The sequence below is a fragment of the Centroberyx affinis genome, unplaced genomic scaffold, assembly GCF_046629955.1.
Source record: "Centroberyx affinis isolate AG114_WGS23_722 - 3 ecotype Tasmania unplaced genomic scaffold, CSIRO-AGI_Caff_v1 ptg004451l_1, whole genome shotgun sequence".
Lineage (NCBI taxonomy): Eukaryota > Metazoa > Chordata > Actinopteri > Beryciformes > Berycidae > Centroberyx > Centroberyx affinis.
The window spans coordinates 125,732-151,825 of record NW_027282120.1 but is presented as its reverse complement, the minus strand read 5'-3'; the positions used below and the strand labels follow the sequence as shown (position 1 = coordinate 151,825).

The 26,094-nt window shown below is 42.9% G+C and overlaps 3 protein-coding genes across 3 annotated transcripts; all 3 read right to left on the bottom strand.

Annotated features, from left to right (window-relative positions):
- Positions 1 to 4,531: 4,531 nt before the first annotated feature.
- Positions 4,532 to 6,784, bottom strand: kcnk7 (potassium channel, subfamily K, member 7). Its single transcript, XM_071544079.1, has 3 exons — positions 6,448 to 6,784; positions 5,409 to 5,804; positions 4,532 to 4,917 (listed from the first exon to the last, which is right to left on the bottom strand). The coding sequence occupies exons 1-3, from the start codon at positions 6,782 to 6,784 to the stop codon at positions 4,532 to 4,534; spliced, it is 1,119 nt and encodes a 372-aa protein (XP_071400180.1).
- A 212-nt stretch (positions 6,785 to 6,996) lies between these two features.
- taf6l (TAF6-like RNA polymerase II, p300/CBP-associated factor (PCAF)-associated factor) lies at positions 6,997 to 19,131 on the bottom strand. Its single transcript, XM_071544085.1, has 11 exons — positions 18,961 to 19,131; positions 17,763 to 17,849; positions 16,839 to 16,989; positions 16,695 to 16,745; positions 15,296 to 15,390; positions 15,126 to 15,200; positions 13,051 to 13,271; positions 11,893 to 12,025; positions 10,789 to 10,917; positions 9,532 to 10,028; positions 6,997 to 8,416 (listed from the first exon to the last, which is right to left on the bottom strand). Exons 1-11 carry the CDS (start codon positions 19,105 to 19,107, stop codon positions 8,068 to 8,070), a joined length of 1,935 nt encoding a protein of 644 aa, XP_071400186.1. The 5' UTR covers positions 19,108 to 19,131; the 3' UTR covers positions 6,997 to 8,067.
- A 2,240-nt stretch (positions 19,132 to 21,371) lies between these two features.
- On the bottom strand, positions 21,372 to 22,517 carry cth1 (cysteine three histidine 1). The gene is made up of 2 exons (XM_071544078.1): positions 22,509 to 22,517; positions 21,372 to 22,373 (listed from the first exon to the last, which is right to left on the bottom strand). The coding sequence occupies exons 1-2, from the start codon at positions 22,515 to 22,517 to the stop codon at positions 21,372 to 21,374; spliced, it is 1,011 nt and encodes a 336-aa protein (XP_071400179.1).
- Positions 22,518 to 26,094: the final 3,577 nt, after the last annotated feature.

Below are 26,094 nucleotides of genomic sequence, written 5' to 3'. Positions count from 1 at the left end.
TGACCTTGGTAAATATAGCCCCGGCTCAGCCAAACACCTGTCACCTGTCCGTCAGAACAGCACAGAGGGCGACAGTCAGCAAGAGTCTGCACACATGCCATGAAAATATTAACCGGGTCAGAGAAAACCACGACCCGAATCCACAGTCACATGCATGACCTTCACGGACGATCGTGTTCTTCAAGACTGTACCGTTTAAAATGATTTATGTGTGATACCATGACATTAAAGGTGCCATATCATTCAGTTTTCATGATTTTGATTTCAAGTGCACAATGGCTCAGGAGAAAAGTCACATGTGAAAACCCATTTGTGAATTCAAAGCACATGTGCTTTTTGTACATATTCGTTTTCATATGTGACTTTTTTTCACGTTGTATTCTCTTTTTTCCCTCAATATTTTTATTTAAATTTTCAACACCATGAAATACAGCCTTTTACATTCATATAATATAAAATACAACATAAAATTGCTGCATTAACACAAAACTAAACAAAACTAAACAAAAAGACAACAAGAATGCTCCTCCCTGTTTTAACAAATGGTAATCTAAACAAAATGGAGTATATTAATTGCAATAGATACAAAATAATAAGTATTTAGAAGAAAAATAATAATAAAAAAAAAAATCTACAAGCTCAGAAACTGCATTGTCCATCACGTATTCTGACATCACACGTGAGTTTTAACGTCAGATGTGAAAAATTCAGTTCATAGGTGAAGTTTTTTTTTTTTTAAAGTTTTTTAAGTTTTTTTAAGTTTTAAGTTTTTTTAAGTTTTTTAAGTTAACTTTTTTTCACATTTTCACCTGACATCATATTTGTTTAACACATGTAAACCTAATTACACATGCAAAGAGACATTTAAATTAGATAATTTAAATTTAAATAGATAATAAAAAACATTTCATATATGTCAAAAAAAGCACATGTGCATCTACTTTTTTTTATAAGGCTGGTAGTGGTGATAGTAGTAGTAGTAGTAACAGAAGTAGTAGTAGTAATAGTAGGTTCAGCAGCTATAAATCAACAGTGAACCAGTATTACCAGTTCAGTTCCCTTGCAGGTTACTGGTGTGGATCATCTGACCCGGTAAGAAAACCCTTTGTGTAACATCAAGTCATCAAGATGATTATTTGACACAGTATTTGACCCGGGGGCCGGCTGGAGGCTCATGTGTCGGGTGACGGGAGATCACAAGGCTGTCATGACCGTCAATCTGTCATTCTGTCCCCCTGCTGGTCCACCAAACCAGAGCACACCAGTCTGAGCGGCTTACAGGTCAGACTGGGAGACCGGGACCAGTCACTGGCCACAGACCAGTGACTCAGCTAAACACAAGACCACCAAACAAACAACTGATATTCCTGGAAGTTGTTTTTTTTTCATATTTTCTTATCTGTAACAATTTCATGTATATTGCTGCTTGTAACTCCAATTTTGATGATTGCCATGTTTCAACTTCAACTGAAGGATTACATGCTCTTGTATGGTTCAAGAAAATCCTAAATACAGCATAACTCTACACTGGTCACACACAATTATGCTACACAAGAAAGATCAAAACCTCCACCCTAAAACCTCAATGCATGTACACATCATGTCAAGGAGGTGACCTAATAAGACGGATGACCTAATACACAAGCAAAGCTGAGAGGCTGGGTGTGTGTGTGTGTGTGTGTGTGTGTGTGTGTCGCCAGGGAGGGACTAGGGCTGCCAGTACTGGGCACAAGCTCTGATTCATGGTGGCTCATGGACTCCCTCTCTGCCTCTTACAAACAGCCACAGTGGGACGACACAGAATAGGCCTCTGTTTAAACTCTGCCACAGGCTTCCCAGTGGTACAGTCTGAAGAAAGGCTTTTTAGATGGTTCATTAAAAGGGCAGAAAGTGCCATTTTTTCCTGCCAGGTGCTGAGATTTGTGCCTTTCAAAACTTTTTTCTTTCCAATCTTTATTGAAAAAACATTCAAATATACAAACAGTGCAGACATGTGCTCAGCATAGTAGTATACAAAGAAATAAGAATATGAATTTAAATAAACAAATAAAAGTAATAATAATTATTATTTACCCCAAAAAAAAAAAAAAAAACAGAGTTGGGATAAATAAACTTAATTAATATATAATTATGATAAAAAACAAAACATGTTATTCTTCTTTAAAGAGTTCGCCGTACAGTTTGACAGTTTTATTACTTTTCTTAGTGTTTATAAGTTTGAGATTCTTAATATATGCATTAAATTCACATAAAAATCTAGTGAAATTGGGGGTAACTTTTGTTATTTTGCATTTATGGATGTGAAATTTACCATATAGAATCAATACGTTTACAATGAATTCAATGTTATATTTATCCTGTTCAAAATGTGTAATGACATTTTTACACTCAATTTTAATATTATGATTAGTTTTACACAATATATAATCTTCTATTACCTTTCAAAACTCACTTTCCAGCCTGTACTGTTTGGAACAAAAACTCCCCACCCAGTTCTGTTGAATCTCTGCTCTAAATTAGCTAGCTTACTCCTAGCTAACTTACTGTCTGTTGCTAAAATGTGACTTTATTATTTATGCCAGAGACCTGTCCATGTTGTTGCAATTCCTTGGTCGTCGATAGAGGGCGATAGAAGTCATAGATTACTTAATGCTCCTTTAAAGACGCACAAAATATGGTACTTCTGTGTTTTTTCGCGGCCTTTGACGGTTAGCTAACACAGTGTAACCGCATGGGAGTCGATCCTGAAGAATGAGGGAGTTTCTGAATGATGTCAGTAGAATGTGGCTAGACTGATATGAGTTTTTGAAAGCCGACTAATACTGATATTTTTGGAATGAAGCTGCAGTCCTGATCCCCATCAAGCCCACCAGCAGGCAGAACAGTAGAAACAGAGGAACACACTGACAAGGCAAGACTCAACCGATATGGTTTTTCGAAGGCCGATAACAATATTTTTGGACTGAATCTGCCAATAGACAATATTTGCTTATTTTCAATATCTTTAAATTTGACCATTTTCATGCCAAAAAAATAGAATTATTCAGCCTCTCCCTGCAGAATTGCATTCTTGTCAGGGTGGAAAAGCCTCTGAAACAGCATTTAGGCTATCGTGTGACGCCAAAACTCTCCACTGAAACCAATACAAATAAAATTCTTCTGGGTGGGTGAGAACTTACCAACAATGATCGGGTCAACAATGATACTTGGACAACAAAGACTATAGTTGGGATGGGAGTCAAGGAGAAAGAAGTATTTAAAAAGATACCCCTCCACCACATAACTGCCCCTGACACAAAAGGTATTTCTGGTCTCACATACAGTGTAAAAGGTTGGTTTGTAAAGTATTTCAGGATATGATAAGCTTCTGCAGCTGCCCAGATATTACACGCCCCTCTTATCTTTACCAAACATGTCGAGGCAGAACTACAAAGCCAACCAACAGTGAAATGTTTTGTACAACTCGGTCAGTCCGCACCTATCTGACAATTAAACATATGATTACTAACATAGCAGAGGGACATCAGGTCTGCTCAAATATTAAACTGATGACCAATTAAATGTGTCATTCTGTTACACGGCCTTTGATCTCCATTGCAGCTGTAGTGTGGTTTGTTGTGACACCTTGTGGTCATTTTCTATCAGGTGTCTGCAAGTTTTATCAAGTTCAATTTAAGACTTTTGAAGACCTTTTTAATGCCGGTTAGAATGAAATATAACACCAATTTCACAAGGCGAAAATAAAAACAACTGTAGACCTATCAGGAAGGAAAACTAAGAACATCTTTAAGGCCTCTAAAACTGAATTTAAGAGTCCAATTGCTTTGTTTAACTGTATTCAAGCCCATTTAAGGGCTTGATTCAGATAATACAATTTAACACATTGTTAAAGGTCCAGTGCAATGAGAATCGCATTTTCCCATCTCAAGCTTTTTGTCCACGCTGATCATTTTTGACTTCAGCGTCTGGCATCAAAAAGCACTTGGATCTACTAGTAATTTGATGTTGATTAAAGGAGCGGTACCGTCATTTTTTTATGGACCAAGAAGTCACAAACTAGAGGTTTGTTTAGTTGTTAAACATGTTGACGTCTTCTCAACCTACTGAGAATTGGCTGAACATAGAGAAAGCAGTACCAAAGCAGTTACAACAAAATGGGTGAATCAAAAACTGATGAAATGCCACTCCTCGCATTAGAAATCCATAGCAAGCTTGTCCTAACTGAATTAAAGTCATTGCACTGGATCTGAAAAAGGTAATATATTATGGAACTACACATTCACCACGTTAGAGGTAACAGCACAGCACAATTCATATCAGGCTAATGATACGATACGATATAACTTTATTGTCAGATTTCTCCGATATTTGTTATGCATCATAGCAGCTCCGCTTTAAAAAAGAAACACACATCATACACAGGGTGAATACACAGTCACATTGCATATAACCTTAAGACAAGTTCAGAAGTTCCTCTCTACATAACTTCACAATGATTAAGTGCAGTCCAATTCACTCCAGTAGGCTTTATCTATTTCAATATTTGAGAGTTGTCAGTTGGGACAGGGAGCTGAGGAACGATGGGTTTTGGAGATGTTTTGGATGATCTGGTCTCTGGGTCTGAAGTGGAGGCCGAGGTGACGGTGGGGGCTTTGGGACTGGAAGTTCTGGTTGTGTGGAGGTCTGGGGAGGGGAGTGTCGGCTCTATGGGACTGGACGTGATGGTGGAGATGGGCAGGGAGTACCGCGGCTCCTCCTCATACTTTCGTCCGCTCAGTACCAGGTCGTCGAGATGGACGCCTTCCAGCTCTCTGTCCCGCGGCCCGGAGAAGAGCCTGATCAGCGCCTGGACCTGGGGAACCTCCAACACGGTGTCCCTGAAGGTCATGATCACCACCAAGCCCACCAGCAGGTAGCCTGTGAAGAACAGCAGAAACAGAGAAATAACGATTACTTGGTCAGATATGGAGCTCGATAGAGGTTATAACTCAAAGGATACGTTTGGTGATTTTGGACCTACATATAATTTGTTTCTTTCATCCCTGTAGTACTTGGACCCACAGACAATATTGGCTCCAGAGTCAGCTGTCAGTTGAAACAGCGATCTCCATTGCTAGGCCATATTCTGACAAACCCCATTTGGACTCATTGTTTGCAGGAGGCAACCGAACAGACAGCTGTGAGTCAGGAGCCAATATTCTCTGTGAGTCCAAGAACTACAGGAATGTAAGAGAAATATTATATATAGGTCCAAAATTGCCAAACTTATCCTTTATTCTCCTTATTCTCCTATATTTAAGACCTTTCAAGGCCTTAGATAGCTCAATTCAAATCATTTTAAGACTTTATAAAGGACATCTAGTCACTTATGCAACACAGCTAGGTCTCTCACATATAACTCCTCTTACATGTGGTGAGGAGTTTGAGCGTCTCCTTGGCCGCCTGGTCCCAGGTCCTCCCCAGAGAGTAGCCCCCTTGGCCGATGGTGCTCAGGGTGACGAAGCAGAAGAAGAGGGCGTCCAGGAAGCTCCAGTCCGGCTCCACCAGGCGGAACACGAGGGCGGGGAGAAGGAAAAGCAGGACGACGACGAGCACCCAAAGGAGACAGGCGTGGACGAGGGGCGCCCGGGCGTAGGGCAAGCCCCAGTGGGTTTGCAGGTGGTAGACGGGGGCGTGGGTGACGACGGGGAGGAGGAGGTCGGACAGGAGGGTGAGGAGGAACAGGGTGAGGGGGATCCCGAGGGTGCAGTAGAAGATGCAGAAGATCTTGGCCCCGTCTGATATGGGGGTGAATAAGTCGTAACCTGGGGGAATGTAGAGAAAGAGGTACGGAGGGAGGGAATGTACCCATTTACAAACACCTGATAGAAAAATGTAGTCATCAATGACATTTGTCGTGATCATGATATATGGATCGGGCATCCTCACAATGTGTTCTGGCATTTAAAATATTACTACTAATAATATTATGGCCTAATGAGGGCGCTATAACTAAAGGTCACAATTTCAAACTCAAATGTGATGGCTCAGACACCATAGGTCTGATTGAGATGATGCATCTTGTTACCGATTGGCTCAAGTGGGACCTGCATCATTCCTGGGGGACGACATTTACTTGCTTATCGCATATTTTTCTTTGCTGTATCCTTGTTACCTCCACCAAGGAGGTTTTGTTTTTGGTGCCGTTTGTTTGTTTGTCTCTTTGTTTGTCTGTTAGCAGGATTACGGAAAAACTACCGGCCCGATTTTCATGAAACTTCGTGGAAGGGTGTAGCATGGGCCAAGGAAGAACCCATTAAATTTTGGAGCGGATCCAGATCCGACTCATGAACAAGCAATAATAGCATGAACCTTGGCGGAGGTCTACGCGCTCTGAGTGCCCTTCTAGTTTCATTAAAGTTTCATCATATTGTTTTTCTGTTACCAATTTCAACATGGCATTCTCACCCATGGTGGTCAGAGTGACGATCACAAAGTAGAGCGACGAGGTGAAATCGTAGTGGCGCTCCTCGCCGTCGGCCTTCAGCACGGCGACGTACTTGTCCTCGGCGGCCAGGGCCTTCCCGAGCAGCTCGTCCAGCCGGCTCTCCCGCACGCACGGGTTCTCCTGCAGGAAGGACCGGCGGAGCTCTCCCACCTCCGCCCTGAGGATCTTCTCCACCGGCATCTCTATGGCCGAGAACACCAAGCCTCCGAGGAAAACGAAGAGGACGTAACCGAGAACCATGCAAGCGAACGCGTTGACCCGGCAGAACGTCCTCAACGAAGACGAACTCTGGCCCATTCTTGTTTCTGGCACTGCTCTGTTTTCTGTGCAGGAATCCACAGTACTGCAACCGGACACTTAAGCTAGTCCGCCTTTAAATATTTAAAAAGGTAGAACAGGCAACAGAGGCAGTTCATTTGCATATAAACAATTGGTAATATTACGTCAGCCGCATCATAGCCGGTTTCCTACTTGCACGAATGAAACGGAAGCTTCAAAACTGAGTCAGTGGAACTTTTATTCTATGAAATCAACAGCTATGTACAAAACATCGAAAATATTCTCAAATACATGGTAAATGCTGTGCGATCTCTCAACAGTCTCAGCACTTTGGAGAAAAATAATCCTTCCATAACCATTTTGTCCATTACTCCAAATACTCTAACATGTTTAGAGTATGGAGTTAAGTTTGTGTCCTTTCCTATTTCCTTGAGGCTCAAGTCTCTCCTCCTAGACAGACAGGGTGTGGGATGCCGTTGATCACTGTCAGGTCTGAGTTAGTGCTTCAGTTTCAGTAGATAATAGAACACAGGGCTTTGCAGTAGGGTTAGACCGATATATTGGTTTGCTGAAATATCAGGCCGATATTGGCCTTTTTATTAGAAACCAGATCTGGTCCAGTCAGTGTGATCCACCTCTGGTATGATGGATATGAAAAATACTATACTGGGTATCTATGGGAAGCCCATAACCTGAATTGATTCTAATGAGTCATTTTGATTGGATTCAATACATCTGTGGATCAATGTTTTAATATTAGTATCATCATCATCATCCGGGGTTTAAGTGGAAAGTTTTAGGCTCCGTTCACACTGCAGCTGAAATTGTCAAAATTCAGATTGTTTCCCTCATTTGGGGAGACAACTCGATTCAGTCATACTCAAAGGTGCATACGATAACTGAAATGTGTTCAAAACAAAAATGGATGTGAAGTATTTTGTTACCGTTACTCTTCACACGCGTATTTTCAACACCGGTGTCAGTTCATATTGGTATGGGATATGGGTTACATCGTAGAATACATCCAGAAAAAACAGATATGAGCCACAATTTAGAATTGACCATGAAGGCCTGCAGTGTGAACAAAGCCTTAGTGTCTAAATGCTGTTTCAGAGGCTTTTCCACCCTGCCAAGAATACAAAATCCTTGCAGTTTTTTGGTACGAAAATAACCAAATCCAAAGATATTGAATATCGGCTATCGTCAGCTTCTGTTGCAAAATATCGATATCGGCTTTCAAAAACCCATATCTGTTGCAGTCTAAAGCCCTTTCCTTCTGCCCAAGCCTCTCTTCTCTTCTCTTAGAGGGGCAGATGAAGGGAGTAATGGGAACACGCCCAGCGCCGTACGGGTTTGCCCACCCTGCCGATGACGGGCAGTTTGTGGGCGTAGGCGCGGGGCGGGACGGCGGACAGGGGCGGGGTCGGGGCAAAAATGGTCTGGAAGGGGCGTCGGCCTTGGCAACGGCGGCCCATCTGCCGCCCGCCGATGAGGAAGGAGAACGCCGGGGGTCCGGTCTGAGGAGAGGTGAACCGGGCCTTGGGGAAAACGTCCCGGGACGGACCCGCCGAGCGCTGGCCTGATCGGGACGACGAGGATCTGGAGCGCTGGACAGAGGAGGAGGAGGAGGAGGAAGAGCGAGCCAGAGATCTGATGGAAAAAGACAAGACATAGGACGATGAGAAATAATAATATGGCCATAAACATTTACCAATACAGAGTCAGCACCTACTCACAACAAGCTCCCCGAAAATGTTAGGTGAGCAGAATCCATTGCCATTTTAAAAAATCATTTTAAGACCCCACTACTACTGTTTTTTTTATCTACTTGCTGAAATATATTTGGTCTTTTTTTTTTACTTTTTAGACTGTTTACTGTTACGTTTTCTTTTTCTTTTAACCTTGTGAAGCGTTTTGTGTTTTGTGTTTATGGTGCTATATAAATTAAATTAACTTGACTATACTTAGACTTATCCCTAGATCACAACATTGCTAGTCATTCCTAAACTCGCTATTGGACTCAACAACAATAGCCCTGTGGGACAGCAATCGGCTCAGCCTTTCATAAACATAAATACCAAGTCAATGGCATGAATTTGATTTCAGAGTTAAAACGCTTCAAAACATGCGACACCAGGACAATGTTGTGCACAATAAGCGACTGTAATTTAATGCTGGTATCAAACTTAATCCATAATGCATTTGTGTTGCTGTGTTGCTTCTGCACAAGGGTCCTATGACTCAACCATATTGAGATGAAACTGATTATTTATGGTTATTGGTTGAAGTGCAAAAATTAACCTTTGCTACAACTCTGACTCACTGATGAAATGAATGAATGAATGGAGAGGTGAAAAATCAGCAACCACAACACTGCATTTAGTTTTCCGCATGCATTATCAGCACATATGTAGAATAAATCCAACACACATCTGGCACCTTCATTGCAACTAATGCTGCAGTAATGGATTCTGTCATTTGGAAATTAATGAACTTTTATCATAGAGTAATGCATTCAACGGATTAAGTTTGATCTAGGGCTGAACGATTTTGAAAAAATATCTAATTGTGATTATTTTGACTGATATTGCAATTGTGATATGATTTGCGATATTAGAGGGAATGATAATTTTTACATCATTATTCTCATTTTCATTGAAATGATTATGGTGTGATTTTTGCGGGGATCTGTACCAAACAAAGATGTTTTCTTAAGTCTGTAGAATATGATGTGTAGGCCAGGACATCGCATTAGTTTGCTTTACCTCCCTGGTCCGGTAGCTGCCAGGCTGGGCGGGGGGGGCTCGGTGCGAGGACTCCCGTCCTGCCTGGGGCTGATGTTGAGGTTGGCGGTCAGCTGCGGCATCTTGCGGGCGGTATCCGGGTTGGCGGCGGGGCCGGGGGGGTCTTTCCTCGCGTCGCTGGGCTGGGACGGGGCGCACGGCGGGTAGCTGCCGAACCCGGGTCCCGTGCTGAACCGGACCGCCAGGCTGTCCCCGAAGAACGAGTAGAGTTCGCAGTACATGGCCGGCAGCGGGACGGGCGTCCACTCCTCCCAGGGGCAGCCGGCGCCCCCGGCCTGGAGGTGGCTGGCGATTCCCAGGGCGGCGTCCGAGAGCGGCTCCGGAGGGGGGCTGAGGCCCGGGGAGCTCACCCTGTAACCCATGGCGCCCGCCGCGGAGCCGGGCTGACCGCTGGACCCCCCCTCCGCCGACTGAGACAGAGACAGAGCTTTCATCTTCAGCAGACGCTCCACTGCCACCTGCAGGATGGAGTGGAAAATTTAGTTGGATTATAAAACAGTTGGAACGTGACTCCAGACTCCCCCCCCCTCCCCCATGTTAACCAGTCAGCCAGCCTATTTCTATTGTTGATAAATGTCAAACAGCATCAAATAGGCCAAGTCTCTTCTCCTGGGAGGGAAACGGTTCATTGTTTTACTGCAATTACAATTGATTATGAATATTTCAACCTTTGTATTGAGAAATTTTCCAGGTCAGTGACTGATGACAACAACTACAACACCTCTGATGTTTCTCTTACATTTCAAAATGTACATAAATTTAGTTTAACCATTTGTCTTGCCTTGTCTGATTTAATGAGTAAAACCACATAGAACCCAGCTAGACTGAAATCTGTATGCAACACATAAAATAGTTCCTGAACCAATATTAGGATTAGCATTTTACATTCCAGCTCTATACTATTCAATTTTATAGTAATATTCAATTTTGGTACTCTCTATTGCTGATTGATGCCATGCAATAGTGAGTCCATCTATAGAAAGGTCATGAAAGCTTTTACATTTGCTGTTCTAAACACTTCTGAGATGGTCCTTCTTTCCCAGGAAAAATCCTCTGCTGCACAGAAAGTGATGTGTTTACTGATTACAGAAGCAACAACAGCGGTTTGTTTGGAATAAATATAATCGTGTTCTTATTACCCTGTAAAACTATCACAATAAAGGCACAAAGAAATCTTAAAAAAAAAGAGAGAAAGTAGTAGTATTCAGCCGTACTGACCAGGATGGCTCCGTAGACCTTGTGTCCGTCTGCTTTGACCTGGGCGTTGGAAACAGAGTAGTCGTCCAACACCGCCTGCAGGTTGGCCCAGTAGGCAGGGAGGTGTGGATACAGCACTCTCTCCACAGCCTGGCAGTGAAAACACACACACACAGGTCAATGCACAGAATCTTTTCATACAGATTCCATAGAGGATATCATTTAGATGAGCAGGGGAAGAGAGGCGAGTGTAAATGAGATTAGATGAAAACTGAACGATTCCCCAGGGGGAAATTGAGGTATCGCAGCAGCAAAGAATACAATATAGCAGTGATTCTCAACCTTTTTCATATCAAGGACCCCTACTTTAGTCCACATTAGGGCCACGGACCCCCATTTGATGAGATTTTGTCTCTCGATCACAAATCTGAGAATATTTGTATTGTTAAATATGATTTTGTCCTGAATTCCATGACTATCTGTATTGTAGGTAGAGAGATAACAGAGAAACTATGATCAAAACAGTCATTCTTCTACATTCTCTAACTGTTTTAACTTCTTGTAAATGAAATAATGGTGAAGTTTAACAATTCATCAGTTTGCTGGGGACCCCCTGGAACCCCCTCAAGGACCCCTGGTGGTCCCTGGACCCCATATTGAGAACCACAGGAATATAGATAAGAATAAGGCATAAAATAATTACAACAATCAAACATATTGAAAATAAGATAGCTAATAAGTAAATGAAGATACAGCATTTTCGCTGATGGATTACATTTTGAACCAGATGTGCATCGCTAACTGTTCACATTATCATACTGTATGTGAAAATGGAAGATATACAGAAAAGTGTTAGGACATGCAAATATGCATAGTAAGCTAGTATTCTCATTATCAGATGGAGGAAATATATGTACAGATATATGTGCAGAACATGCAGATGCACATTGTAAGGTATCATTGTAATGTTTTGAAACACCAGAACAAAAGTGCCAAAATGCATCATCCCTCCAATTTTTTGTCAAAGTCGGACCAGATGCATGGTGGATATCATGCTTGACTTAAAAATTCTTAATGCTGGAACACATTTTACAGAAGATTTACAGATGGAAGCGGCATACGTACCTTCCATCCCAGAGCGTGCAGCCCCACCACGGCTCCGTAGTGGGAGCAGAGCGGCCGGACCGGGTCGGACAAAACCTTCTGGAGCGACAGCAGGATCTGGTGGTACAGACCGCTCACCAGGTCACCGTGAGTCCTGGAAACACAAACACATTTAAAGAGTTTTGCTCTGAAATGCCTTTGGGGAAAAAAAAAAATGTATTACCCGTAGTTTATCATTCACATCTTCTAAAATATAGATGTATCCAGTCAGTAAAAGTTGATATTTTCTCAACCAAGGACTTCAGTTAGCTACTATGGTTTATTAAGTACCTTCATTTATTTAAATGTTTTGCTATGAATTATTTTGTAAGGGGTGACCATTCTTCTTATGGTTAACATCCATCTCAATTTAGACTATTTGGATAAATAGATGGTGTCTGAAAAGTCGTAAATCATAGAGAAACTAAAAAAGTGTCAAAACAGATATCAGACCTCATCAGATCTCATCTACCTCTGATATGATGGATATGATGCAAGTTGCTGTCTGTGGGAATTGTAGAGCTTCATTTTGAGAAGATTCCACAAAAGTATGAATGAATGTGTTTTTAATCATTATTAGTACTAGTTTTGATGGAGAGTTTTAGTGTCCCATGATGGTCTAAATCAGGGATTCTCAACCTTTTTCATATCAAGGACCCCTAATTTAGTCCACATTAGAGCCACAGTCCCCCATTTGATGAGATTTTGTCTCTCCGACTCAAATCTGAGAATATTTTTATTGCTAGACATAAATTTGTCCAGAATTCCATGACTGTCTGTATTGTAGGTAGAGAGATAACAGTGAAACTATGATCAAAACAGTCATTCTTCTACATTCTCTAATTGTGTTAACTTCTTGTAAATGAAAGAATGCTGAAGTTTAACAATTCATCAGTTTGCTGGGGACCCCCTGGAACCCCCTCAAGGACCCCTGGTGGTCCCCGGACCCCACGCTGAGAACCACTGGTCTAAATGAGTCTTTCCCACCCTGACAAGAATACAATTCTGGGGGAAAACACTGAATCCTTGGGAATTTTTTGGCCCTTGAAACCGTAATCAAAACAGCTTGTCCCAAGTGGGATTTGAACCTACGCCTCCATTCGGGACACAAGAAACCAAAGAAATGGGGGTTAGTGTTACCAGAAGATGTGGCTGAGGAGCAGGGCGGCGTAGTCCCTGAGGGTCCAGTGGTCGTTGAGGGGGTTGATGGAGGCGGCCAGCGGCTCCAGGATGCAGTACATGACGCTGGAGACCAGGCTGCGGACGTACGAGCCCAGGTACAGGTAGGGGTTCTGGACCAGGCTCTTCACCATGTGCAGGAGCCGGTTCAGCTGCTCCAGGTCGTGGCTCACCGACTTCACCTGGATGGGAAGAGCCCAAGACGCCCCGTGTTAACGCTTAGCAGGTTAATAGAGCAGTAAAGTAAATATGAAAATGGGAAAATCTAGTGGGATACTCTGAAATCACAATTTGTAGGCCCACAGATGAATGCAAAACTTTTTTCCCCTGATTTGAACAGCTACTAATGCACATATGCATAACTGTATGTTCTCTACATCAGTGATTCTCAATCTTTTTCATATCAAGGACCCCCATTTGACGAGAGTTTTTCTCTGATCCAAATCTGAGAATATTTTTATTGCTAGATATGATTTTGTCCAGAATTCCATAACCATCTGTATTGTAGGTAGGGAGAAAACAGAGAAACTATGAGCAGAACAGTCATTCTTCTACATTCTCTAATTGTGTTAACTTCTTGTAAATGAAATAATGCTGAAGTTTAACAATTCATCAAATTGATGGGGACCCCCTGGAACCCCCTCAAGGACCCCTGGTGGTCCCCGGACCCCACGTTGAGAACCACTGCTCTACATGTTATCTATATCTGTAAAGTGAATATATTTGAAAGGTGTCGTTTTTTTATGATGCACATCTGCATGCCTAGATACTTTCTGTATAAATGTATGGCCTTCTGTGCACCTATTGCTGTAATTGCCGCACTTTTCATTCATATATTTCTACTTACTATGTTCTAGTGTTGTTAACTGTTGGTTGCATTATGTTTAATGCCCCCCATTTGTTATATTATTATTTACATTCTATTTTTCTTTGCTGTATCCTGTTATTATTCTGACCCACTTTCCGCCAGGGGGATCATTAAAGTTTCACCTTATGTTATCGTAGCCTCCTGTGAAGCTTTCAATCCGTACATTATTCCTCCCCTTCGCTGCCTTTGATGCATAACCTGCCAGTCTACTGGAAGGGTTTTCTTAATATTTCATGGGGAATCAAGCTTGGGGACTAAATCGATCTAAATGAAAGCCAAATATTAATGAGGATCCCCCTACAAGTAGAATCATGTAACCCAGGGTTCCTACACATTTTCAATTAAAAAATTCCATACTTTTTCCAGACCTTGATTTGTTTTGAAGATTTTGTCTGGTGTTCAATATGATTTACGCAGATAGACATCTTGCCCCTGCTAACTAGGTCATATCACTGTATAGATGAAGATTGTTCTTCACAGCCACAAATATCAGAATATGTGAGATGATTGGCAGGGTTCCTACACGGTTTCCATTTTAAAATTCCATATTTTTCCCAGACCCTATGTTCTTGACCGGATTTGATTTTGGTCGGTATTTGATATAATGCATGCTGACAGCGGCTGGGTAATAAGAGCGTCCCTCTATCTGAACATTATTCTTCACATCAACAAAAACTGTGGACTCAAAGTGGCTCTACATAAAAGCTAGAATTATGTGTGTATCGGACCTGAACCGCAACATTTTCCATACTTTTCCAGACATTTGTTTCAAATTCCCAAACTATTCAAGACCTGGAAATGATCAAATTCATTTTTAACACTTTTCCAGACTTTCCAGACCTGCGTAGGAACCCTGGTAATCAGACCCCACTGAAAAATCCACCCTAAAAGCTATCTAAGCATCAATGGTAAGTTCACACCCCTTCTCTGAGGGTTGTTGAAAGGCATTCTGGGAAATGTAGGAAATCACAAACTGAAGTAGAAGTAGACGAGGCAGGTTAAGGGAAAGTTTACCAAAAAAGCAAATTACAACACAACACTTCATCACAATATAACTGTGATCGAACAGTGTCTGAACAGTGGACTTTTCCATTTAATGAGGACACCTATCATCAATGTTAAATATCTATGACATCTATATGACCATGGACCTTGGAGTCACACCTACCCCACTGATGACATAAACAAAGTACGGCAGGAGAGCAGCGATCTTCGAGTTGGACTGGAGGTCCAGCAAAGCCACCTGAAACGGATGAGAGAAAATGTCAAAAGACGTGTGACATTTTTCAGAGGCAGACACGGCATCTCGCCCCGTTTACTCCGGCGGGGGGGTTTTACCTTCATGAGGTGCGGGTCCTCTCCCAGGATGGCCCGGGTGATCTGCTGGTAGTACTTCAGGAGGTCGTCCGACAGCGACTGCACCGCACTGGGAACTGTGGCGGGTAGAAGAGTGTCCAGCATTAGGACATTTTTGGACAGAGATACACAAAGCTAGGGCTGCAACTAACGATTATTTTCATGGTCGATTCATCTGTTGATTATTTTCTCGATTAATCAATTAGTTGTTTGGTCTATAAAATGTCAGAAAATGGTGAAAAATGTGGATCAGTGTTTCCCAAAGCCCAAGATGATGTCCTCAAATGTCTTGTTTTGTCCACAACCCAAAGATATTCAGTTTACTGTCATAGAGGAGTAAAGAAACCAGAAAATATTCACATTTAAGAAGCTAGAATCAGAGAATTTTGACTTATTTTTCTTAAAAAATTACTCAAACCGATTAATCGATTATCAAAATAGTTGCCGATTAATTTAATAGTTGACAACTAATCGATTAATCGTTGCAGCTCTACACAAAGCATTAAAAAACATATTCTGTACCGAATTCGAATTATCTTTGCATTTTTGCACACTGTATTTAGGAAAGATTGATTTTGAGTACAGACGGTCCGATGAGTACTTATTTGGCGTTTTGATATCTGCTTGTAAAAAAGCTCTTACCAGACGTTGGTTGCTTCCTGACCGCCCCACAATACAGGAGTGGATAGACTTGGTAAATGAAATATATCTATACAATTATTTATTAAATTCTGGTTGAAATGGGTCTCTTACGGCCAGATTTTGTGGAAGTGACAAATTAATAATCTGTTTTTGTGGTTCTATTTTTATTAACAAAACTCATCATTGTTTTTTTCTGGTCTCCTACCCTCCTCTTTTGTCTCTCCCCATATTTGATTTGTCGAAACCTCTCCCAGCTCTATACAGACACACCTGCCTTTCTCAGCCTGTACAAAGTTCTAGAAACCTACAATTGTTGTAATAAATAAAACGTTTTTAGAAGGATTTCGGGAAGGAAAGAGGAAAATTGTACATGTGCATAATGATACATTTCAACTGTGTAAAACCTCTGCTTATCAATATCTCTACTGTATTGATGTATGTCTCTTGTGATTTAAATCCCTGTTATCCCTGAATAAAGAATAATAAAAAAAATCTAAGAACTGCTGAAACTACTTAAACATCAATATATCATTGTCCAATTAATTGTACCTTGGTATAATTTTCATGAACAAATGAGAGCATGGTGGAGATGATTGGTAGCCTCTATCCCACACCAGTGGTAGTGCTAGTGTTCCCAAATGAAGACTACATTTCCCATAAGCCCCATTGCCTCCTGAACCTTATCCTCTACTAACTATAGGCTAGAGCCAGTGTTAATCATAGTGTGGTCGAGTCTTGCCTGTCCCTTGAGGCTCCAGGTTGCCTTTCCCATCCAGGTAGGACACATTCACTGAGAGGAGAAGAAAACAAAAGTCAGTAACAATCGCCATTTCCCCAACTCAAAGACTTTGAACGCAGCGGAGATACTTCACGTGTGTCGTACCTCGCACCATCGTCTCGGCACAGCCCTTGGGGATGTTGGTGGCCAGGGCCAACTCCACCAGGTTGATGTCCCGGTCCTCGATGAAGAAGAGCTCGCCTTCTTTCGCAGAGCGGAAGGGCAGGGCGTCCTGGGCCCCGTAGCCACACACGGCCTGGGGGACACAAGGGACACAGATACGGGTGAAGGCAGTGGCAGAAACACCAGTCAAGTCATTACAAAGTGCAAATAATAGAATTTACATGAGGTGGATACATGAGGTAGGTGTTGCAATAAACCTGTAAGACCTACCTCATGTATATAATTCACAACCCCCCCCCCCATCATCATCATCATCATCAGTAGAATAGCTGATTTGTGGATATAATTATTCCAGCATCTTTGCACTCTGCACCATTGCACTACTGTCCCAGTGTTGTTTACATATGTGTATATATATATATACTATATATATATACTTTCTATACTTTTTTTAATACTTTTTTTATATATATACGGTATGCATATTGTACATAGTAGTTAGATGTTTAGGTTTACCTCTGTCCATTGTGTTGTCCTTGTTTTTAGCTGTATATTTATTCTGTGTAAGTACAATGTGAGCAACGGAAAAGCTGGAGTCAAATTCCTTGTATGTGGACATACTTGGCCAATAAAGCTGATTCTGATTTGGATGGAGAGCTTGTGAAACTGCGATGGTCAAGCCGTCTCATTTGCGATTCCTACAGCAGAATAAACTGCAGCTAATATATCGCGATTCATCTTTCTGCCCCGCGATACGTATCGTCACATCTTTGTATCGCGACATATATCGAATCGCGATGTATCGTGCCGTCCCTAACGAGATCATGTCATCCCCTCCTTCCGTTTCTCCAGATGTGACATGAAGTGAACAGTCTGGCAGATGTGTATTTAGGATCAATGGCTCACCTCCACATTGCTCCAGCGCAGAGCTCGGTTGAAGTCCTCCACCGTCAGCTTCCTCCGCTTGGCATGCCTCATGAACTGAGAGCTGCTCTGTGTGGGTTCAGGACAGACAAATATAGCTCACCATGAATAATTACGTCTGCATCAGGAACAGCTTACAGTGCACATTTGCACGTCTGGAGACACTTCTGTATATATTCTACCCTCCATTTAGTAATAATGTGAGCAGCTTCTCTATATTTGTCCTGTTATTATCTATATCTTTCTCTCTGCTGCTGCAACGTCTCAATTTCTCCACAGGGATCATTAAAGTTTTATCACATCCAATCAACCCAAGACAATCATGTATCAGGTATTCCCCTATATTCATTAATAATAAAACTGTCTCAAACAGTTTAAAGATGCAGTGCAGTGGCTTTAATTCAGTCTGGAAAAGCTTGCTAGGGATTTCTAATGTGAGGAGTGTATTTATTTTTCAGTTTTTGATGGTTCATCTAATTTGTTAGAACAGTTTAGTGCCACTTTCTTTATGCCCAGACAGTTCTCAGTAGCTTAAGGCAGTGGTTCTCAACCTTTTTCATATCAAGGACCCTAGTTTAGTCCACATTAGAGCCACAGACCCCCATTTGATGAGGTCTTGTCTCTCAGACCCAAATCTGAGAATATTTTTATTGTTAGATATGATTTTGTCCAGAATTCCATGACTATCTGTATTGTAGGTAGAGAGATAACAGAGAAACTATGATCAAAACAGTCATTCTTCTACATTCTCTAATTGTGTTAACGTCTTGTAAATGAAATAATGGTGAATTTTAACAATTCATCAGGAAGGACCCCTGGTGGTCCCCGGACCCCACGTTGAGAACCACTGGCTTAAGGGGGCATGTCCTTGTCCACATACATACATACAAAACTCATTGGATATTAGCATATGTCCTAAACTGATGCATCTAGTTTTATTACAATCGGTGCTAATGTAAATCATTTCTGGAAAAACGGTTGCCCAATCAGAGCATCTATTAAAATTTGGGTATATTTGACATAATTTACACCAGGAAGTAGACTGACGCTACCAGTTCTAATATGTTGGGTACCTTTACATTAACATGTCCTTTGTTGAACAACACTATGAGTTTGGGAAATGTACTTCTCATTGCACTGGACCTTTAAAAGTGTAATATTTCATCCACCCAGCCCTGACCTGCGTTGCTTCCCTGAGGCGGTAACACACGTCTTCGGCCAGCAGAGCGGCCACATCGTCGCCGAGCTCCACGCCCGCACTCTCGGCCATGAGTTTGACGGACTCCCGGGGAACCTCGGCGAAGCGGCGCTCCTCCCGGTCCGCCATGCTCACGGCGACCTCCCGGTTGACAAGCAGCTCTACAGAAAACGTGAACAAACCAACCATCAGATAACATAACGTAAAACCTAGTCTGAATCATTAGGCTCCACTCTTCACTTCGGCATACATTGAATGTACCAAGCTGCTGTTGGTTCAATAACAAATTACGTTTTAGAATTGGTTCGCTGTTACTCCCACAATTTTCTTCCATCAAAATACAGCGTGGTGGGTGACAGCGAGCAGTTGAAATCATGTTTAAAAGTTTCGATTTTATTAAAAAATTAATGCTGCTTGGTGGATCGATTATGAGCCGAATTTACGACAAGATGCACGCGATTGGTAAAATGTCTTGACTCGTGGTTTAGGGGGTATGTATCTTCGGATAGGCGAGGAAAATCTTAAAAAATAACACATTTTTAAACAGAGTTTGGCGTGTCCTTCTCTCTAACTGAACGTATCGGGGCTAGCGGACACCCTGCCAAGCCTGGCTAGCACAATGAAAGCTGGGCTCCATCTATCAGCTGGAATAGATAACTTAAAAAGAATGACAGGGGCAAATTAGGGTTTCATGGCGCAAAGGTTAAACTTTTTCATGCATAAAGATCTGTTGAGCTTTACTAGGAAACAGTGAAATAACGTTACAGTATGAAGCAGCCTGACGCTGCTCACATTGTGCACATTATTCCAAATACTAGTCTGAGCCATTGCCGCTTGTACAATCATTCACGCTGATAAGCAAGCTTGCCGAGTATGCAATAACAACTACAGGAAAAATCCAACAATATATTTTATTTGTTGTGTTAAATAGACTTTACGTTACCTCTAGGACGGCTGGAAAATAAGTCGGTAACAAAGTTTACACATCAACGTAGCTGCTCTACACAAGGAGCTCCACACCAGACTGAAGTCAAGCCGCACACAGCGGTGGAAACAGACACATCCGGGTACCTTCACAATAAAAGCCCCCCACTGGCGAATACGTGTTACCTGGTTTCTGAGTAATACCATAGTGAAAATAAAGACTAGACGTAAGGAAGGAAAGATCTGTATCAGGTGAAAATGCAATTGGTGCCTTTCCAATAAGTTCATCTGTACATTTCAATTAGTCTTTTTTTCAAAAGTGAAACATTTTATCGCTTAACATCCGGTACTATTCTGACCAACTCTGTCTGGCTTTACGCTGCTGGGCTCTCGAGACTGAAATGTTGACATTTTTCCGTACAGCGACGCGCCAGACAGTGAAGGCCAGTGATTGGTCGGTGGAACGTCAGCCACACAGTGGGCTGGGGTTAACACATTGACTGGAGGAAACAAAGTCAATATACAGTATATATCTCCTGATTTGAAGACTCAGAACAAGAACAGTAGCAAAGATACTTCTGACATGGCCGCTCCAAGCATTATTTTCTGTATCGTTTCTGCTCAGACCAAAAATCGTATACTTTGTTTTTATTCCTCTAACATTTTATATTACCTAAAACCATTTCTCCTAGGTTGTAGTTAGTTGCACATGTATTACCGAATTTAAAAGACGGACACATCTAGGCCCTCCCATCATTTAGAGTCATATGGTAATATCATATGAAACAGGTGTAGTTGTTATCCCAGTCACCACCGTTTTCATTTTAGGCGTTACAAACGCTTGTCTGAGGCATTTGGACGGGATTAATTTGTCAAAAATGCCACTCACCACAATATATTTATGGGATGACTTCAGCCTATAAATGATAGGCTGCTATTGCTCTTATCTTCTACTCTTTGCTGTAGTTATATTCAATTTTACAAGTATAGTCTCAAAGTATTGTAGTTTGTGTTGCACTTTTTTTACAGAGAAAGCATAGAACAGTTTACATATGCAAAAAAAAACAGGGCATGAAAGGCCGGGATTAAAAATTTTTAGTTTATTCATGACGCTGAAGTCAGACATTAGAATAACTCAAATAAATACCAACAACTATGTACAACGTTAAAAGTTACATTATACTGATTTGCTGCAGGACAATTTCAGTCTTCCAGATAGTCAGCCAACTACCACTGAATGACAGTTCATGTAATCTGGGAACAAGTTGTGACAACAGCTAAAGGCGAGGTATCATCTTGGCCTGTAAATCACAAGCACTCAAGCCAACCTCAATTGAGGTGAAAAATATATATAATAAAAAAAAAATCTGGTGCTTATGGCCTCTGGGGAAAAAACAAAAAACAAAAAAAAAAACTATATACACTTGATATTAATTAAATCATGGTTCCAACAGTGAGTGCACTCCCAGCTACAGCGCCCTGTTGTCCCAGATCTCCTGGGCGCTGGCCGCCATGGCCTTGCTGCTCTCCAGCTGCTTCAGGTGCAGGGCCAGCGGCAGCAGCAGGTCGCACAGGTGCTGGCTGGAGAAGGTGAACGCGTTGTGGGCCGCGGACTCCGCGGACGGCGAGGGCGAGACGGACGGCGGAGGAGAGGGCGAGCCCGAAGAGGTCGGCGAGGCGGAGGAGAAGGGCGACGAGGGCGAGAGCGCGTCCGAGCCCGGGAACAGGAGCGGGGAGAGCGCGCCTCCCGGGCTCAGGAGCGGGGAGAGCGCGCCTCCCGGGCTCTCGGGGGTCTTCGTCTTGCTGGGGAGGCCGTGCTGGAAGAGGCAGCGGGTGCCGTAGAGGCAGAAGCCGAAGGAGCTGAAGGTGCGACACAGAGCTCCCCGCGGCTTCCACTCTTTGGCCTGGGGCTGGAGCTGCTGGGGGCTGGGAGCGGGCCCGGTCTTCTCGTCCTCCCTGCCGGTCGACTCCTCCTCGCCGCCCACGCCCTCCACGTGCAGGAAGTTACAGCGGGTACCGAAGGGACAAACCCCGAAGGAGCGGAAGGTGCGGCAGGGGACATTCCTCCGGCGCCGGCGGCAGGCGGGCCGCTGCTCCATGGGGCTGTGGACGAACAAGCAGCGGGTGCCGTAGTAGCAGTAGCCGGTGGTGTGGTAGCTGCGGCATAACTCGGTCTTGTACTTGGGGTGGCGGAAGGGCACGTGGAGCTCCTGGAGGCCGTGGGCGAACTGACAGCGCTCGGCGTAAGTGCAGAACCCCGTGCCGGCGTAGCTGGTGCAGAGCTTCGTCTTGTAGCGGGTGGAGCAGACCCAGGGGTTGAGGGGTGAGGAGGAGGAGGACTCGACCAGGGGCAGCAGGGCCTCGGACAGGGACAGGCCTCCTCCGCCTCCATCTGACTCCTCACTGGACAGCAGGTTGTCCACCATCTCTTCGTCTTGGTAGGGAGGCAGGAACAAGTCGTCACTACTGGTCTGAGGGGGGGGAAAAGTTCAGAATAGGTAAGACAGAGCATGGTAGGCTATAGTACCACTGCCAGAGTTAGTGGTTCAATTTCCACTGGGGCAACACCAAGCTGAAGATTAAGTCAGAAGAAACACTCCACTTACCTCAAACATGGTTGCAAATAAATTGGGTTTTGACAGGTCACTCCTGGTGGAAACAACCCCAAATCCTCCTTTTTTTTTAAATGATGAATTGAGGAATAACAGAGGGCCTGCTGAGTCTCTGTATAAACCCAACGTGTATTAATTGAACGGCGTGGACCCTAACAACCCTGCTTTGTTATGGAGTCACAGGCAACTAACCCGTCGTCCCCGTGTGTCTTTTAACCCAACTTCACCATCCCGCCCCGCGTTTAAAATGAGAATCAGCTGTGCTCGGGCTGAACGTCAGACGGACGCTCCCAAGCGGCCAATCACATCAAAGCAAAGGCGGCACGCGCTCAACGACATAACCAGTCAAGTCCAAGCAAGGCGATACGTGCTTGATCAACAGGCCTATTAGCGTCACCATCCGCATTAACGTGACAACGTCGCGTCAGTTTAGAGGTCAGGTCTTTATCAAATTAGGCTCCAATTATCACCATGGGCACCAGATCACTAAAGCCTTAGCTATGGCAAAAAAAAAGCCTCCCAAACCTGCTTATATAGATAAATAAACTGCATTTCTAGGGATAAAATGGAACACTTATTGATATAGATATAATTAGTTGGTCAATGTGATAACTTTGTTATTTTAGATGTAGGTCACCAAACTATATTGCATGGTAGGAATATTGGTCCTTCCCCCTGGTGAATTAACCTACTTATTTACTCATTTATTAAATTGATTTTACATGGCTTCTAAATTAATACATTTCTGGGAATTTTGCTTATCATTCTTTGCTCTCATTAGGCTATGATAAATGCTACAAGGCTAAATCTGCCATACTTAAGCAAAGCTATGGCAAAATCCTTCCTTTTGATATCAAATTACCTGATATCATGGTACACCAAAACTTCCAATCCCGTTCATATAAATAGACTAAATTTCTGGGGACAAGTCACACAGTTAATAGGGAATATTGGTCTTGAATGATTCCCCGATGGATTTATTTTTTCATTTATATGGCTTCCAAATACATTTCTGGAAAGTTTGCTTATTCTTTGCTCTCCATCAGCATGATAAAAAAAATCTTCAATGTCAAATTTGCTTCACCCAATTGACACCCGTGATGATCACAGGGAGCACGGGTGCAATCCACATCCTCAGTGACTGCTCTGTTTACAAGGCCGAGTGCCTCTACATAAACCTATCTGTGGAAATTCACACCTCTGAGGCGTTTTAAACAAACCTGGTAATTAAATGCCGTCTGTTAGAGTAGGAATAGAACCGAGAACAAATAGATAAACATTTCTTTTAGCTAATCTTAAATCATTCTTATACATTCTCTGATTGGGATCATTTCTGGTGAATTTATCTACTCCTCTTTTTGCTGGAGACCCTGTGGTGTTCCACAAGGATCCCGTCTAGGTCCCCTGATGATTCCCAAACAATAAAGCCCCCCCCCCCCCCCCCCCCCCCCAAATAAATAGAGAAAGAGACCGAGTGCGACCACGAAGAAAAAAAATCTTTATTTCTTTTCTTATCAAGATACATTAAAGGATACAGAGACATTGGAATAAAAAACACTTGAGAAAAAAAGTTTTTAATTGTAGCATGTTTGTCTCTCCAACATACAAAATTCAAACCCCTCTCCCTTTTTGAATGTCGCCCCCCCTGGTTCAAATCACCAGCCCACCCCGCCCGATGAAGGAGAGCAATGTTGCACATGTACAGTATCTGAACCCTCTCCACAATAACGGAGTAGGAATTACACGCTTTAGATTTTATGTAAAAAAAACACAGAAGTTTCCAATATGCCAGTTTTTCCACTTTTTTTTTTTTTGACTCGGATTAGTATTTGCTACGAATTTAACACTTTGATTTCTTTTCTTTTTTTTTTTTTTTTTTTAGAAACATTACAAAAGCCCACATTGGGACCAAACTTGCTTATAAATCCATTGTAACCCCTTGGTGGCCGTGAGGAATCACAGGCGGAGGGATACAGAGGAACTATAATTAATCCAATTAACCACTGATTTTATGCACTCGCCCTTTCATAACGATACAAAGGGGGGAAACAATAACGAATCAAAGCAAATGAACCCACAAGTTGAGACATAGCTGGAGATTCCTTTCGCATCATCATCATCATCATCATCATCATATACTCATCATCACAATCAAAAAAACATGACTTCTGCACCTACGTCAGACATTACATATTGCTGCTTTATTTAACAGAATCTGTCAACCGACCAGTAACATAATTTCACCAGTTTCATTCAAACCAACAGCCAAACAGTACATTGTCATAAATGCTGTGGCCTAAAGTTAGGGACAATCTAGTATTACCTTACAGGTAAAGGTGTCCACACAGAATGGAGTTTTACACTTCTACATTATGGCTTGATTTGGACTTCTGCAGTGTCTCTCACAAAAATAGTACCTCAAAGCCAAAATGTATTCACTCTGCATGTCAAGTCACACGCGGTAACTCATGCATATTAGAGCCATGGTAACCACAACTGGTTGAATTTCCTCAAAAAAAAAAAAAAAACTACACGATGATCCTTCCTACGCTGTGAAACCTACAGACCCATTTCAGCAAAACGACCGACCCGTCTCCCCCCCCCCCCCCTCCCCTACGATTCAAGGCCATTGTAGTCGAGCTGCGACTAGAACACAAAGTCCCTGTCTGAACGTCTCAAGGAGCCAGAGCGCTTTCTCTCTCCAAAACGGGAGGGTGGGGGGGCTTAAAATGGCTGTAAAAAAAAAAACGCGTGGCAATCAAGTGACGGGGGAGACAAAGAAGGACGAGACTCGGCGCGATTGCGACAACAACCGACTAGTAAACAAGAGTTAGACAAACACTTCTGTGACACCTGGGGGGAGTGGGAGGGGAGGGGGAGGGGAGGGGGCAAAGTGGAAAAGCCACAGATGGGGGAAAAACTCCGGGGGAGGACTCGACCCGTTAGCATTCGTTTCCTTGTTATCAAACCCCTCTCTTGTTGTTTCTGATAGGCTTGTGTTTGAGTGTGGATTTGGAGGGAGGGAGGGAGGGGGGGGGGGGGGGGGGGAGACAGGTCGACAGGTTACATCGGAGGCAGAAAGTAAAGAGACGCATGCTTGACGCTGGATGGATCAAACACACCAACTGTGCGTTCACACTGCTAGCAAGATGCTCGACAAGTCACCGGAAGTCACAGGAATTAGTTTTCCTACAGAGCCGAGACTCCAGCCACTCCAACGCTTCCCGGTTCTCTTCACTTTGTTTATTTTTCATTAACGCTACCTAATTAGAATTTGCTATCTAGTTAATGTTAACTCAAAACGACGCTATGAAAAGGCAACACACACACATGATTTGCCTGTTCGACACTTCTTTGTAGCTGCAGCCCCGCTACATAGATGCAATCAGAGCGTCTGGCCCCGCCCACAATCAGCCAGAATAAGAGACCCATCGACCAAGTTGCTCTCAGTGTGAACGCACGCCAACTTCATAATGGAGCGTGTGAGTGAAGTCTTCATCAAAATAGACCTTTTCCGAGTAAAGAAACATGCTAAAAAAAAAAAAAAAGGTGTCCCACACACCGGCCTCCCGCTTCCACC

What these genes read in the sequence shown, in the direction of transcription:
- kcnk7 (XM_071544079.1), bottom strand. Translation starts at nt 6,784, where the DNA reads ATGGGCCAGAGTTCGTCTTCGTTGAGGACGTTCTGCCGGGTCAACGCG. An exon ending in CGTCACTCTGACCACCATGG is followed by an intron (nt 5,805 to 6,447) that starts GTGAGAATGCCA and finishes ACATTCCCCCAG; the next exon opens with GTTACGACTTATTCACCCCC. An exon ending in GCTCAAACTCCTCACCACAT is followed by an intron (nt 4,918 to 5,408) that starts GTAAGAGGAGTT and finishes TGTTCTTCACAG; the next exon opens with GCTACCTGCTGGTGGGCTTG.
- taf6l (XM_071544085.1), bottom strand. Translation starts at nt 19,107, where the DNA reads ATGGCGGACCGGGAGGAGCGCCGCTTCGCCGAGGTTCCCCGGGAGTCC. An exon ending in TGCGCTGGAGCAATGTGGAG is followed by an intron (nt 16,990 to 17,762) that starts GTGAGCCATTGA and finishes TGTGTCCCCCAG; the next exon opens with GCCGTGTGTGGCTACGGGGC. An exon ending in TGCCGAGACGATGGTGCGAG is followed by an intron (nt 16,746 to 16,838) that starts GTACGACACACG and finishes TTCTCCTCTCAG; the next exon opens with TGAATGTGTCCTACCTGGAT.